The sequence below is a fragment of the Lissotriton vulgaris genome, chromosome 10 (genome assembly GCF_964263255.1).
Source record: "Lissotriton vulgaris chromosome 10, aLisVul1.2, whole genome shotgun sequence".
NCBI classification, from domain to species: Eukaryota; Metazoa; Chordata; class Amphibia; order Caudata; family Salamandridae; genus Lissotriton; species Lissotriton vulgaris.
In genome coordinates, this window is record NC_141698.1 from 553,969,058 (window position 1) to 553,986,342 (window position 17,285).

The 17,285-nt window shown below is 47.1% G+C and overlaps 1 protein-coding gene across 1 annotated transcript in view; it reads left to right on the forward strand.

Annotated features, from left to right (window-relative positions):
- The window catches only part of LOC147688519 (glucagon receptor-like), a 153,415-nt gene that overhangs the window by 62,517 nt on the left and 73,613 nt on the right, over positions 1-17,285 (forward strand). Inside the window, exon 6 of the mRNA XM_086939936.1 lies at positions 205-361. Within this exon, the coding sequence (XP_086796062.1) occupies positions 205-361 (157 nt within the window). The remainder of the gene's footprint in view (positions 1-204; positions 362-17,285) is intronic.

Sequence of the window (17,285 nt, forward strand, 5' to 3'; positions counted from 1 at the left end):
GCTGCTAAATACCGTGAATAGCAAATCCAGAAGCCAGAAATTGCTCATGGTTAAGCTATTATTTTGTTGCTTGTTCTAGAGGAGGTCTAAGATTCAACTTGCCTTAAAATTCAAAGATTTGATGGTGATTTGTTCTTTAAGTTCAGAATATTGATATTTCCTCTTTAAGTGTTGTTTATTTTGAAATGTACTTTCTTTATGCAGGAAGCTGCGCTGCACCCGCAACTACATTCATGCCAACCTTTTTGCCTCCTTCGGTCTGCGTGCCATATCTGTAATCGTCAAGGATGCTCTTCTAGAGAAGAGATGGGGTATGGAACTCACAGAGGTCTCTGACTGGGAAACACTGCTGAGCAATGAGGCAAGTATACCAATATGAATTGTTCCTGTAAGTTGTCTCATAAGTGTGGATATAATGCTGTTGTAGAATTAGACAACTCGGCTGAGATGTAGGGGTGCATGCATAGTTCTTAGTTACAAAGCAGTATTCCACCCAGAAAAGTTTCATAAAATATCGCTTGACGCAAATTTTGTGAACAAAAATATTGTGAGGTCAAGAATATCATGGGACAGACTATTGAAGATGAGAATATTGTTTACTTTACATATTTTTGTTGTATCTGGGTATATATAGTCCTCTGGTTATGCTTATTGTTGTCTTGACAAATTGTCACATTTATTATCTTTAATTTTACCTGTCATATTTTTAAACTCATTATTAGTGCACGCTCTACTTGTACCTACCTCGTGCTGGCTTGTGCACGGCTCAGGTCACTGTCAGCACCAGAATGTATGTCTTCAGCCTTCCACACAAGACAATTGAGAGCAACCGGGGTGGGATACAGCTGCTCTATCTAAGTACAGGGCTTCTTATTTCCCTGAAAAAACTAGAAGTGACTTCTATGTTTTCCTTTCATCATTATTTGTGCCTTCAAGATTGCTGTATTAATTAGGCAACGCGTTGTGGAGCTTACCTGCACTCCGAGGTTGTAAAGAACGGAAGTATTTCATATGAAGACCCTTGAGCGAGTTTAAATCCTTGATGTGCACTGTCAGTGTGTCACTTATACCAATGTGGTGTTTCTTGAAGGAGAGAAAGTTTCACTAATTTTTCAAGATTGGATTCTGTTGCAGGTAATTCTGATGTAACTGAAACACATGAGCATGGTTTACGAAGGAACGCATGACCGCAATTCTTGCATCAGTTTTCATAGCAGTGTCAGGACGCTTAGCAAAGAAAACATGGCAGCCATCTTTGAATGATATTTGGCGTTGGCAGCCCTGCCAAGTGCCGCACATCAGGTGTTAAACTAACTGATTTCAGTGTGGTGGTCCGCATCACGCGCTGAAATGGAAAGTCACACTTTTAAAGCACCTCCTAGGCTGTCAACAAGCTGGAGTGCTGCTAAATTAACACAGTGACAGAAAGCTGGCAGCCACGTGGTGCGCGCTGCCTGCAGGCTGGTTTAGGGGCATGCTCAACTCGCTCTGGGCTCAGGCAGACGAGGTTACAATGTTACTAATTCACCCACGGAGAGGCTGTGCAGACAGTTTTCACCAGGGGAGCAACTAGAACCAAATTTCGAGGGGGGCTAAGAAAGAATTTCGGTTGGGTGGTGGGCTGACTCTTCCAGCAATAGTTAGAGTGGAGATGCAGGGGCTCTAGAAGGGTTGAAAAAACAACAAAGACTCATTTTCAAGCAAGTGGTCTTTTAAAGACCTGCCAAGTACTCTGGTGCGGTTCTGTGTGTGCCCGGGAAGCTGACTCAGCCCAGGCTGCCACAATGGGGGGGCCCTTTGATCCCAATGATTGTTGCACGCCTGCTTTCCAAACGTTGTTGACTTGTGCGCCCTGAACGACTGCCATAATGTGACGATGCCATCACCCACGGCCGGTCCTCCATCAAAGTAATGGTGCCTCAACAGGCCCAGAGATAGTCCAGCATCACTGAGCCATGATCAAAATGCCACACCAGCATCAGTCCTTTATGGCGGCCACAGCTGTAAGGGGAAGTCATCAGGTGGGCTGGCCCGTACCATGACAGCGTTGCAGTGCTCAACACGCTACAGTAAGTGTGACACAGACTACTTTTTAAGTTGCAGATAGTTTGTCACTTTATCTAGACCTGATCCATACATGCCAACATTTCAGGAGAGCAAAGTGGGAGTTTTAAAAAAAATCGGTTGAATAGGACTTTGAATCGGGTTACTGGCATGTATGGGCTTTGGAAGTGTGCTGATCGGACATTTGAAACATAAATGCACGTTTTTTTCTTACCTTTCAGAAGCATGGAGCATAATGGCAGGCAGAGAGGGTGATGCAAGTGTTGGGCACTGACCTGGCAGGTTACTGGCAGTGCATGCACCCCCCACCCCCCTGTGGCAGCCCGGGCTGAAACAGCTCCCCTCCCCACCCCCCCACCCTAGTACTTCACAGGTCTGTAAAAGACGATTCCCTTGTTAATGGCGCTTTGTTGGTTTTTCACCCCTTCGAGAGCCCCTGCATCGCCACTCTTTGTTGGAAGAATTAGCACTTTACACAATACCAAGCCCTGTCAGCTGAAACCCCCGAGGAATCGGGTTTTTGCTTGGAGGAATCGGGAGGCGGGAGACTAGCCTTCAGATCGGTAGTCTCACGCCTGAATCAGGAGGGTTGGCATGTCTGCTGATCTGTTTATTCAGAAAATAGTTGCAGGTTGTATTACGGTTTCACTCACCTCTTGCACTGAAAGAGACCAGCACCTCTTCATCAGGTTCTCACAAATATCACTAGCTCACTGTTGTACTTAGCGATTGTTTCACTAATGTATAGTCCTACTGTATAACCTACATCTTTTGTTATTCTAGCACTTACGTAACTGTCTGTAGCCATCCATGTAATGCCATATTTCTACTATACAAAGCTCTGGCACCTTTGGATAATGTTCGCAAATAAATTGAAAAATAAAACGTGTATCCCTCCTTCTTCCCCACTATACCAAAGCCTCCATTTCTGGGACATCAGCTCATCTCCTGTCATAGAGGCGCTATTTGTCACCGATGAAGATGCTAGAGCACCACAAGTGAAGCCTCAAACCTTTCACCATCTCAGTTGTGCTATCAGAAGAGCAGCAGGGTATTTCCCGACATTTACACCCGAAAAATGGCACAGGCAGCGAGGTGTTCTAGGCACTGTTAGAGCCGAGTTCCTTAACAACAATAATAGGAAATAAACAGAGAAAGCAAAGAAAAAAAACCACAGGCAGGGCTGTATTGTAGTTCTCGTGGTCGACATGGTTCAGCGCGCTTGGTTCTAAGGTCTAAACGTGCTTTCATCAGGACCCACCTAAGATTTGCTACTGCAAAGTCAAAAGCAAAACATTTTTGTGAAAACATTTTTATATGACTTTAAAATTATTTTTAAACATGCTGAAATATGGCGACCACGAGAATACTCTAGATAGTTGTTTGTTGACACTATCTTTGCACTGTTTTTAGTTTGAACTATGAGATACATCAATAAAATTTAGGTCTCTCATATCTCAATTTTAACTTCACTTCACTTTTCGCCTAAGCATGGCACGTTATTCCCATACATGACAATCACTCTCATCGGGTTAGACCATCAGTTTGATTTTGATTAAAACATCCTCAGGCTCCCCATCCCTCTGATATGGTTGTAGCCCTTAGACTGGAACTGTGAGGAGAACTGGGGTCGGAGGCGGAGGCGACTATCGACTAGGAATTGAATAAGCCCTGTAAAGCATCTTGTATTTTGTTGCTATAAAGAAATTCGGTGGCGCCTAGTACATATGAAATGGATCGCTAAATACAACTAAGTAGGAAGTTGGCGCTTTCTCCAAATTGTGCTGGAAGGGTGGGTCTCTCTCATATGAGGAATATAACAAGCTGGGTCCTTCTGACTTTTGTGCAATATAAGCAGTAAAACATTCCTTCGATCACTGACAAAAAGAGTATGAATAAAGTTCCCCTCACTATCAAGTATACTTGGGTGACAATGTCTAACCAGATGACGTAATAAGGTCAATCCAGTATGACAAGGTTTTCTCTGTGTTCCTACGAAGAGTGAGATAGTCACTATCTTGTGACAGATATAGCTTGTATTAAAAAAATTCAAAATCCAGGTCTAGAGTTCCAATGTTGAATTGTTTCTGGCGGGTCCTGATGAAGGTGGTCTCCATTGCTGTTCTTCCACTGAAACGCGTTGGCCATTCTCTTCATATTTAGATCAATTGACTACGGTTACATATTGGACAACAGTTACAATGCAACAGGATGATTTAGTATTCGCTTTGATGTGTTGTATGCTTAGAATGTATGTGTGAGTGTTAGACCTAGGGTTTTCCTAGCCAACACATGGGTAGTATGGCACCGGGCTAAGGCTTGCTCCAAGGAATGTGCGTGTACAGCTTGCGTAACCTTTCAGGAACTCAGAGCCCATCCATTCAAAAATGACACCACACCTTTCCTTTAGGAAAATAAGGTTGTACTTTATAAAAATATAGGCTTTGTTCTCTTTGGTATGATAGTTCACTTTTTCACATTAGTACATCACCTCTTAAATTACTTCAGTTTCAGTAAGAAATACAATTTTGTTATCACTTCTTCTTCTCCCCCTCTGTAAGAAAAGTTTACATAATACCCAACATTCTTCGCCGTTAGACAGTATACAGATATCTCATTGAAAAGAACCACCTCCCTTCTTCACTTTGTCTTGTACAGGGTTAAAATGGTACCTGAATCCCCCAACTTGCAGGCTTAACACTGGTGGTAAACAGCAGTTCCTCAATCCCCTTCAGTTGTCAATATTGTCTGGTCTCTAATTCACAGCTGGCTATGCAAAGAAACAGACAAGTTCTATACCATTGTAACAACACATGACCCTCTGTTATTCCTAGAACTAGTTAAGTAAACAGAGCAGATAGTGCAGATGTTTCAGGAGACAGGACTCCCTTTCGGTATGAGCGTGTCTTGTCCGAGGCAGTTGCGCTTCTAAAGAATGGGGGGGGTGGTTTTATGGATATCCCCTGGAGGCCACTCATTCACTGCCCCAAAGTTAGATGGTTTGGTTTCCCTGATTACGGTACGCTGTCTCAGCAATTTAATGGAAGTTCTTTTCGAGCACTGTCTGAGGCGTTTCAGAGGAGCGGAGGTTTCCCTGGGCGTGTGCTTGTCTGGGGAGCGTCTACACACACCGTCCCCCCCACCAGAAAGGTTGACCCGGCTTACTTTATTTGCTGACGCTCCTAAGCGGGAGGGAGGAAATCGAGGTAGGCAGCTCCGGCGGCGGTTCCTCAGTCGCGAGGCTCTCCCATTCAATGCTCCCGCGGCGGGGCTCCCGCCGTGTGATGGGTTGTTCCTCCCCTGCTTCCGACGCCCAGCGCTTCCTTCCCGCAGCCGACTCCACCCGTCGATGGGTCTGCCCCTTCCTTCCGGACCTCTGCGGCTGGGGCACACAAACTCCTGTTGACGGAGAGGTTCAGGGTCGGGTTCGCCACCTCAGCAACGCCGCTTCTCCTCTTCACTCGCCGTTTGGACTCCGGACCCGGCACAGGAAGGCTCCTCACGCCGTCGGCACCTCAGCTGGCACCCTCGGTCTCCCTCACACGGTGAGTGCCACGCAGCAGGGTAATAAATGCTTCTCTGGCAGTTCTGCCAATAGGCTCACGTTCTCGGCTCTGACAGCAGCTTGAATTAGCGGAGCACTTGCTGCTAGTCAGTGTCCAGTTGTTTTTGCGGTGCACGTATTCCAAAGGTGAGGAAACGTGAAATCTTCACCACAGCTTTGGGTACAGGGTTTGGTCGGTACAACAAGGGGAAATGTCCATTCAGGTGATTGCCGGCTTCTTAGTCGATAGTCCCCTAATACAGCACTGTCCTCCTTATTTGATCGCCTCTCTCCTGTCCTGATGTACCTTTTGCCTCTGGCTCAAAGGACTACACAAAATGGCCACCTCTGACCTGTCCTTTTATAGGCTAGGTCCAGTCGGTTGGGAAGTTCTGGTGGGTTCTAGAACCTTCCTCATGTAAGTTAATGGGACAGTTCCCTGGCGGTGGCAGTTATGTGGGTTGGTGGCCACCATCTTAGGTCCCAGGTGTTTGTCTAAATTTTGATGAGGGTAACTAGGCCTCAGTGAGGTAAGGGAAACATCTTACCCAAGGAACACCTAGCCCCTCAGACAATGCTGTCAACAAAAACTCCAGGTGGAATAAAAGAAAAAGGTTAAAATACTGGGAGGCTAAAGGGGACAAAATAAATCATCCTTGTGAGGGGACCCTCAGAATCAGACAGGTCTCACAGTGAGTATGTGTGTTGTGGCTCTTTACCTGGTCCAGTAGAACTGCCACACTTATGGCGGCCAAAAGTGGGTGGTGATGGACGGAGCATCTGAATCAATCAAACACTCACACCCAGTCAAAAGATCTGGGTTTAATCCATCACCGTTCTTTAGCCGTTCTTTGGCAGGGTATGCTCAGACGTGAGTCCCTTGCTCACTTTGCCACTGGATTCAAGCAAGCCGGGCTGAAGACGGCTGGAATGCCAGAAACCGGTCCTCGGCAGCTTGTTTCCGGTCTAGGGAAGATATGACTTGGCAGTTCGGACTGGACTGTTCCCATGAGGCACAGGGTCAGACTGATTTGCATATAGCCATGTCTGAACTGGGGTGGCAGAGTGGGCTAAAGAACGGTGATGGATTAAACCCAGATCTTTTGACTGGGTGTGAGTGTTTGATTGATTCAGATGCTCCGTCCATCACCACCCCCTTTTGTACCGCAGTTAGAAGTGTTGCCATTGTACATTTCTTTCATGGGGTTGTGGGCGTTGGTTTGTCCCGCTGGGCGCTGCCTGCTTCGTTCCTGAAGCTGTGCACGTTCTGTTTCGCTGCTTGGTCCTTCGCCCTTCGGCCCTTTTGCTTCTGCGACTCATTGCTGAGGGTTGCTGTGGCCTCGTGGTTGGGTCTCTGCCTCTTGTTCGTGGGTTCTGTGTTCGGTGCCTGCATCTGTTCCGCCTTGTCCGTCCCTGCTCTCGGCCTGCATCCTTTCCAGCCTGGCGGCTCCTGCTCTTGTGTGCTCCCGGTGGTGGCCTCTGCATTCCCGGTGCTGTGCGTTCTCTCGGCTTGTGTGCCTCTGTGTTTGACCTGTTTGATACTCGTTGGTGGGTTCGGACTGCTCCTTCTTTGTACCTCTGTTCCTGCGGTGGGCTGGTGTCCGGGTCCTTGCTCTTGCGGCTTGTCCTGGGGCCTGTGGGGTTTTGCGGCCTCTGTTGCTGCGTGCTTCTCCTGCTGCGCCCTCTGTGTGCTCCTGGTTTGGGTCCTGTTTGGCCTCGGGATGCCGGGATTTGGCCTGGGGATCCTCGGTGCGCGTGCCCCTTTCTTCCTTGTTGTATAGTGAGGCTGCCTGTTTTTATCCCGGGGCCTCCTGCGAGTGGGCTTTGTCCTCTGCCTTTGGGCTGTTTCGTGTGGACTGACTGGTGCTGTGTCCGGTGGCTTGCCTCTTCTGGGCTGGGGTTGTTCTGGCGCCTTTGTTGCGCTGTTCCTGGTTTCTTGGCTTGGTCCCTGTGTTCCCCTGCTGCTGCTGCTGCGGCCTAGGGCCCTGTTGCCCAATCTGCCCCTGTCCTTCTCTGTTCTCTGTAGTTCGGCAGGGTTGGGCCTCGTACGTCCCTGCTTGGATCTCCGCCTGTGCATGCTAGGTGCTGTTGAGTCTCCGCTTGTTTCTCTGGGGTTGCCCTGGGCGGATATTCTGGTTCCATCCCGGTCTTTGGCTTGCTTCGGTGGGTCCTGGCCATGGCCTTCTCCTTGGGTCTGGGTTTGCCTTTATCCGGGTTTCGCTGGTGGTGCTGCTCGGTTTGTGGCTGCTCCTCCTGCTGCCCCCTGTGCGCTGGTTGCTTCTGCCTGTCTCCTCCTGGTTCTCGTCTGGAGCTGGTATGCAACTCTGGTCCTCTTCCGGTCCCGTTTCCGCTCTGTGTGCTTCCTTTTGCGGGTTGTGTCCTTGTGGCCGGTTGTGGCTGTCTGTGGCCCGGGCTTCTGGTGTGGCCTCCGGTCGTCCCTCCCTGCCTGCTCCTGTCCTTGTCTGGCCTCGGGGTTTGATGGGGTCCAGCCTGGTTGGTGCTTGGTTGGGGTCTGCCAGGTTCTGTGACTTTTTCTGGCTGGTGTGGTTGGGCTCCTGCTCTTCTTTTGGTGTGCGGTGCTGCTTGGGGTTTGCCTCTGGTGGTCCATTGGGGGCCTTGTTGCTTTGGCCCTCATGTGGCCTGGCTGTTGGCTGTGGGTTGGGTTTTCTGTCCCCGGTGTGCCTGGCACCCGGGTTGGTTGTTCTCCTGCCCTGGTGTGGTGGCACGCCTTGGGCTGGGGGGGCTTTGTTCTTTCACCCGTCCCCCCCGGGGTGCGTTCCGTGTGGCGGTTCACTGCTTTGGTTTCCCTTTCCGGTGGTCCCTAGGGGTCCGGGGTTCATGCTGCTGCGGTTCTCCTTGTTGGGGGTCCGCCTGGGTTCCTGGTGCAGTTACTCCCTGTGGGCTCCTGGTCTCCGTCGTTTTGCATGGTCTGGGCATGCCTGGTGCCTGGGTGGGGGGGCCACTTGGGCTTCCCTGCTCCTGTGGGCTTTTTCGGCGCCTGTTGGTAGCCTTCTTCAGCCCTGCTTCTCTGCCTGTGCGCTCTGGGTGTTCTGGTGTGGCGCCTCGGTGGCGTCGGTTGTGCCCTTGTGTGCCCTTCTGGGCCTACTCCTGCCGGCTGTTCCCTTGCCGGGCTTGCTTTGCCTCTGGTTGGGTGCCCGTGTTTTTTTCTGCCTTGTTCTACTGGGTTTTCCCTGGCTGTGATTGGGCTTCGGGGTCCCCCCAGTTGCCCCAGTGATCCTTCTTTGTTGACCCTTCTTGTGGCTGGGGGCTCTCCGCCCTGTTTGCCGCTGGGCTACGTCTTGCCTTTCGGGCCTCTGTGGGACCCTGGTGTTCTGGGCATGCTCTGCCGGCTTGCTGCTGCTTCGGCATGGCCTCCGGCTGTACCTTCTTGTCTTCCTGGCTGTTCAGTGTCTTCAAGTGCCGGCTCTGGGGTGTGTTTTGCCTGGCGTCCCCTCCCCTTCCTGGTGCTGGGGTTCTGACTTGCTCCTGTCTTCCCTGGCTCCCCCGGGTGCTGTACCAGGTATGTGTCTGGTCTTTTGCGTGCCCCCTTTCCCTCCCCCTCCCATGTGGGAGTGCAGTCCTGTGGTGTTTGTTTTACCTCTGTGGGGCTCTGCCCTCCTCGCTGCTGGTTATCCGGGGTCTGGTGCTGCTTGTGTCTCTGGTGTTGTGGTTTATCTAGGACCCTAATTCAATATTTCATATTTAGTATTAGCCAATGCAAACCAAATGCGGCAAGGCTACTTCCTTAGACTCCTAGAATGCACAACGAGTTCTTACAACATACCAAACCTCCAGCAACCTGGGAATTCCCCGTGCTTTTGTTTTGATTTGTCTTAGAACTCCTGCAAGCACTGAAAGAACGGTCAGTTCTTAGTGACATCTTTAATTGACGTCTTTTGTCCAACCTTACGTCAAACACAGCACCTTCCAGGTATAAATATACCAACGTTTACTTTAAGCAACACACGGTGGTGTGGAGCAGAGCGGCTATCTACTTATCCGAAGCCCAGCTGATGCGAGTGCTGAAGGAAGCCGTCCCTCCCTTTTGACGCACTGAGAAAGACGCTGTCTTTTTCTCCTGCCGAAAAAATCCAGCTCCGGTGTTTCTAGTCACCCTCATGGGTTACTGGGAGATCGAGTCCTGAGAGCAAGTTACAAGACCTCCTCCATTCTAAAAACCAAGGTACGGAGCTGATTAGATCCTTAGAAAATTCTTGAGTCCGATACTTGGCAAAAAACTAACTTAACTTAAACTGCAGCCAATCTACTCCTTCCCACATACTAGGCTTAGGTTAGGTACACCGGGGTAGGCGTATTTAGAAGCACCAGTTGAGTACGTTTAGTCAAGCTTTTATCTTTGTATGTAACTGTATATATTTTATACCTTTTAAGTATCATATGGCTCAGAAACCATATCAACGCTTTTACAGTAATATTTCGTAATACTCCTTTTACTGTACGCACTTTACTTTATAACAAGTATTGCAATCATAGCAATTCATTTCTCTTGCATGAGAAAGAAGACTGTTCAATAAATAACACCTTTTTATTGAAAAAGCCTGTCTCTCTATTTCTCTGCACTCTGGTGAAACTAAGTATGCACAACTGACTGAGTGAAATAGCCATCTATTGTTTTCACACGACTCTGGAGATATACTCCTTATTCTGGGGGAGCAAAGTTGTCATGTTTATGCGGTTGTCAGAAGCTGAATCCCTTCTAGTCTAATCAGGGAAGTTCACTCCTCCCTTTTCATTCGAGAAAGTTTCTAGTGACCTCTGAGCTAGCTGGCAAACCAAATTAAGTCTAACATATTTAATAGAGACCTAGTCGACCTCAGTCCTACGTCTAAACTATCGTTTATGTTATTCCAATGTGCAGAGCCTATTGGGAAAATAGGAACTACACTACATGGCACCCAACGTTTGGTAAGGCGATAATCTAGCGCTAGATACTAGAGTAACTCTGTCGTGCTTTTTCACACAGACTCCTTTTCCCGTAAAAACTCCAATAGACGTCTGGAGTGGGTGAAAGGTTAATATCCGCCGGAACTTAGTAGGATGAGAATCCTATGTATTAGTTTACGATATAATCAACGTTGAAGGATACAGTGTTCCAAAACATTGTGCACCTAATCTTTTGTTTCCTCAAAAAAACTTGCTCTGCAAGACACTTTTTCATTAAATAATGTCGCTTAACGGCGACAACAACGTAACCGGTGAAGCCGCAGTAAATGCGAATCAACCGGGTGCAGACCTAACAGGGTATAATGAAGAAGACCGTGATGCAGTAATCATTCCGGCCAACATAAGAAAACCATAACTATAAAACTTATAGAAAATGGAGTAACATCGAGGGGTGGTACGGTTGTATTTGTGGTAGAGGCACATGAGTTACGGCAGACAGAGGTATTCTATTCCTGGATAACTTTTCCAGCCGCAAATGCTGTAACACATGAGTTCCACTTCTACAAAGTAGCGGAATCTCCAGAGGAATACTCTCATTTAGAGGAAGTTGAAATTCCACTAACATACCAAGAGCACCTGCTTTTGTTTAATGGTGCCCTAAATCATCAAAATCACTTTACCAGGCTAGGTCCATTAGTTAGACCAGGAGCCATATGGCCGGTTCTAGCCGACAACACACCACATCCTGACATTGAAACAATGTCAGACAGAGAACTTTTAGTTCAGTTAAAACAACTAATTAAAATACATAGACAATTAGTCCAATATGTCATGCGGACTTCAACAGTCCAACCTGCAATTAAACTTCCACAAAACACCCCACATCAGGGGAACACAAATAGAGTTACACCACAGAATATACAATCATGTCTTGGTAAAACACCATCAAAACGGGAGCAAATTCCATTCTGGTTAGCTCAAAAAATCACTCAGATAGAGGCGGTATTTTCTGATACTACCCCTCACGAAAAACACAGAATACTGACTATCTGCCTCCCAATCGGGATCGCACCACATGTGGAGGACTGTGACACTTGGGGCACAGTCTTTGCTTCTATCTACACAAAAACACATGGTGTTCCGTCAATGGCGGTTATACCAAATGTACTAAGACAGATTCAAAATGAATACGGTCCAGAACGTGCTTTAACTCTGGGTATGAAATTACTAAAAGACTTTAAGCAGGTCTCGGCTATATTATTAGCCAACATAAAAGGAAAAGCAGTGAGTGTGGCAATCTGCCAATAATTGAAGGAGACAGATATAACAGACCAACCTTTTGAGCTCGCAAAAATAATTGAAAAATCCTATGAAGAATTAGGCAGAGATAGTTTGGGTGGTAAACCTGTAAAACCCCAACTAATTGAAAATCCTGAAAAACCTTTATTAAAAATAATCTCAATTCTCAAAAGAAGAACTGGGAGGGTAACAAACAAACCACTCCCAGAGAAAAACAATTTCAGGCCAGAGGAAGGTCTCCCCAACGAAGAAATAGATCTCCAGAGAAGGGGGGCAAGTCTCCCCAAAGGGAGCCCTCTGAGAAAAGATATAACCTTAGAAATAGGGACAATCTGAGAAAACCTGACAGATATCAAAATGTTGATACACGTTCCTCTCGATCTTTTCAGACTTCCTCAAAGAAATCGGAAAGAAGAGGACAGTTAGAACACAAGGAAGAGCACGTCAAGTCCAAAGACAAAGAACCTGCTCATCAAAATAAAAAATCACAATTTCCCAGAAAGAAGGTAGCAAGTATTAAAATAAAACATGCCGAGAATCCTGAGGACACAACTGAAAAACGGAGAGTGGGCCCAGACAATGCTAGACAGCGCAGCAGAAGTGAGCATAGCTCGCAAGATCCTGATGAATCTTCTGGAGACAGTGGACACGAATGAATACATTTAAGTGGAAACTGCAGACACCCGAGTGAGTGTGCCCCATAAACTATACCAAATAACATTACGTATAGAGGGAGATAAAACTAGGAAAATAAAAGGTCTCTTTTGGGAGAACCTATCTAAAGGCTATGACATCCTTCCAGCAGAAAAAGACTGGCCACCAGAGTTTGTCAGGGAGTGCCCACACGGCGAAGAAATGATTATGCCTGCCTTCTCAAATCACATTGCAATACATAAAAAATACACGCTTGCTAGATAATGGGCAGTGGCCCAAGCCCCAGCATTATATAAAAATCATGTAGGATGGGATGAGGACTCTCCTCATCATAAAATCCAGTTAAAAAATCAACCTACTGCACAGAGGCACTATCCGGTTAAACAAGAAGCTAAAAAACAAGTAAAAGAAATTCTAGAACAATACACCTGTGTTATCTACACGGACAGATTTGCACAACACTACGTTGTGGAGAAACAGATCTACAATGCAGCATGCGCGATTGTTAAAGGTCGCTGGCGCTTAAGTAAATTCAGACCAATGGTCACTAAAACTGAATGAATCAGAAACTGTTCAGCACAGCGAGCTGAAATAAGATCCCTAAAAATGCCGCTGGAAAATACTGATCGTGAATTCCCGACACTAATAGTGGGCGATTCGCATTACTGCGTCCGATCTTACAATAATTCCATGCAGACCTGGATAAAAACCGGTTACAAAGATGAGACAGGTGCCACAATAAAACATAGAAAACTATGGAAACAAGTAGTTCTTTTGCAGAAAGAACTACAAAAGACTCACTTGATGCATACGCAGAGTCTTCAACGTGATGGCGTTCACGTTGCAGGGAATTCATTGGCTGACAAAGCCACAGCGGCGGCTGATCACTCGGCTTCCGTAGTTACAAAAAAGTGTACGAAAAAACAAATAGATGACTGTTGGAATTAGGTAGCCTGGCCTAGGGCAAGACTAGCATACCAGAGGCACAGTGTAAAGGTTGCAGACCACCCAAAAGTAATTCCACGCAATAGCACTCAAAAAGAAAAACACTACACCAAAATTATATGAAAATACGTACTGCTTTATATAAAAATAATATTCTCTTTGTTGTCAAGTATTAGTAGCTCACATATAAATAGTTCAAAACATTTCAAATCACTTTCAGGGTCAGCAATTACACTATGTAAGTTACTAGCAGATTATCACTTTTTAAATTACTAGCAGTTACTATATTCCTGAACTCTTATCACACTTTTGCAATAGGATGAACGGTACCTTAGAATCAATAATTACTTTTAAAACTGCTAAACAATTTTATCAATTGAATTCTAAGGTGCAGTACATTTACCAGGTAATCAATAATGACACTTTCAATTATGCCAAAACCACGTTAAGCAGGATTAACAGTATACCTCATTAAGCACTGTACTTGTTTAACCTGTTGTAATTATGACTTCCTATGACTCTTCACAGAGGCAATACCAGCACTTTACTTTAGATCAGATTCTAGCATACCAGACTTGCAGAGGTAACCCCCTCTGCCACATTTGAACCTTAACTCACTACCCACCTTAATTCACAGCAGAATTAATTAGCCTCCCTCTCCCCTAACTCTTGGCAGTGGAATTATCTACTATGACTTTCATCAGCATTATTTCAAATCAGTTTGGCAGTGTACATTTGCTAGTTCTCTCCACCTTCAATGTCAGATTTCCACTGTTACTTCTTAAGATCAGAGGGACACTCCCCAGCACCAGCCTGGTCCAATCAGTCGGTTGCCTCTGCTCTTCTAAGAGACACCTCTTCTCTGGTAAATTCTCCCCCCCTCCCTTCTCAACCCTCCTTACTTTGTTTGGTGTTAATGGGGGGGTCCGGGCCCTCCAATCCGGGTCTCCGCCGATGTCAGGAGACAGGCCGAAGCTTCAGATTACTTTTAATTGACCCCAGGGCCTCTCGACCTCCCGCCTCGCTAATGTGGAGGCAAGGGATCAAATCGCCTGATTTCCGCCGCTCTGGCAGCAGTACTCGCCACCAACGGACCGCCCCGCTTCCCTTCTCCACAGCGGAGCAGGGGGGGTCCTCGCTGCAGTCGGTTCTCGCTCCAATGCGAGGCCTCGGTATCCGGCGGCGGCTCCTCTTGGTTTTCCCTCGCCGTCGGTTGTTTGAGGTTCTCCTCACCTCAGCAGGGCGCAACGCGCATGCGCGGGGAAATAGCGTCCCGCTTCCTGAGCCTGCTCTGCTCCACCGCTCGGCGTCGGTAGTGGCTCTGCAGTGGGCCTGCTCGACCCTAGGCCCTTCCTGGGGATCAGTGCCTCCAACGCGTTTCCGCAGCAGTGCTGGCCACGGTCCCTGCCTCCTCTCACAACTGGACAGCGCCGACTCAGGAGCGCACACAAGACCCCAGGGGATCCGGCCCACGAAGAAACAAGGCAGCAGCAGAAAGGCAGCAAACCCCCTCACTCCACCGGGCAGGACCAGACACCGGTAAGGGGTAGGGACAGGGATCACCGCTTCAGGCAGGACAAGTCCCTGCGTCCACCACACAGAGAGGGGGCAGAGATGGCTTAACACTGGTGGATCTCCCAGCTCCTCGTATTCTCGGCGGTTCTGCTAGCACTCCATACTGGACAGGGGCAAGTGAGATAATAGAGGGGGGGACCCAGATCAATTCACAGCGCAGGGCCACTTGCAGCTCCTCTGCCCACTGGGATTAACCCCTTCACTTGACGGGAGGCACCTTGCTGTCCAGGGTCAGCAGGATGAAACTAACACGGCTAGGACAACAGGCCTGGGGGAAAAATACCTAGACAGAGGGCAACCCTTGTAGAGTAAACCACCCTTCAGGATCCTACCCCTAACAGACCTCAACCTTCACTCCTGCTGTTCCTCACTGACAGACAAAATGGCTGCCCAGCATTCCGCCTTATATAGGCTGCCCTCTCAGTGGTCCAGAATGGACCAGAAGGTTCTAGAATGCCCTATTCTAGGCTATGGCCAAGTTCTGTGTGTGACAGTTGGGGCAGTTGGCAGCCACCATTTTAGGTGGTGCCAACTTTCCTGTCAGAACAGGCCTCTGGGCCTGAGGTAAAAGATTATGAGGGGAGGAAAGAACACCTATCCCCCTGGCCAATACCTACAAAAAGTCAGTAGACACAAAAATTAATAAGGGTAAGAGGGGCAAAAAGGGGACAAAATAAATAAAAATTAGGAGGGACTTCGCCAAAAAGCCAGACAGGTCTAACAATGACGAAACGCTACTTGCTGTAAAAGCCTCAATGGAAGGCAATTATGCAGCGTTACCTCTAAACTATCCACTCGGTAATACACACATAATTGATCCGAACTCCGTTCAGTTTGCTCAAATCCCTGGAGTGGGGGATAGAGTAATTCCAAACACGTACCAGAGAGTCTTCTTGATACAAGAAGCACACATGGGATTGGGTCTGAGGCACCAAGAGATCCTGAAATCTCTAATAGAATTACAATCACAATACTGGTGGCCGGGGATGAGCGTAGAACTTTATAAATTTGCAATGAATTGTGAGGACTGCAACAGAGATCGCAGTTATGAACCGGACCAGACACCAGCCCAGACACCACTATTAGACAGCATCAGGCTATCTATGCGCAGACGTCCGAACGGACAAATGCGGTCCCACATAAATTAATACAGGATTCATTTGGATGTGGCCCCAGCGCTCGGCTGACGCCAGAACTGTTATAAAAGATTTGCGAGTCTTTATTGGCACATACACAATTGGCATGCTACATTCTGACCAGGGTCCTGCGTTTAGCTCACAGGCTTACGAGGAGGCCATAGCCAGCATGGGCATTGCATTGCGGTATTCTTCTCCCTTCCATCCTGAGGGAAATGTGGATGTGAAAAGAAAAAAACAGGAAATAAAGCAATCTATAACAGCGAGGGTATTAGGTTCGGGTGATGGTTGGATCAAAACTCAAATAAGTGTCCAGCGTAGTCTTAATAATATGCCAAGAAATTCTCTAGGAGGTGTCAGCCCGTATGAACTTTTATTTGGAACTAGAATGCTTATTCAGGACTTAGATCGTCAAACTTCAGTGGTGGAACAAAAAGTGTTTGATATCAAAGATCGTTTGGCTGTTTTACAGGACCTAAATGAAACAAGAAAAAGTCTGAGTAACGAAAAATTAAAGCCAACTACCACTGAAGAAAAACCACCTGTCCCAGCATGACCTGTCTGGATTCCAAAGATTGGGGATCTGGTCAGAGAAAAGATTGTGGTAAAGAAGGAATTTGGGCCTTCTTACATAAAAGCAGTACCTGTCTTAGCTGTCAGCGGAACAAGATCAGTAGTGCTACCGCCTCTTGCTGGTAAAAAGGAGAACCAAGTGGTATCAATCGACCTGGTGAAACCACAACCATGTGGCCAATAATAAGTAGTAGGTCCAGTGGACTCCCAAGAAATAGCAGAAGACCAAATCTTGCTACAATCCAAGAGGTTCAAACTGAGAGACTAATCACATTTGATAAACCTTAGGTGATTAAGAAATGACTATGTAACAAAGCCATGGAACTTGTGCCTCTTGAGACCCAAATTGCTACAGTTCAACAAGAAACACCAGTCTACAACGATGTAGCTTCGGACTACACAAATGTAACAAAAGAAAATGCAAAGATCGATGGAAATCCGGAAGCAATCCCACCAATTGGCAGAACTGCATCTGGCTATTTTATCAACTTTTATGATTTTTCCGATGATCCAAGTAAACATGGAGACAAGCCAGCAACGAAAACATTCAAAGAAAAAGTAAAAGAACTCTTTCATCAACTCAAGGAAAC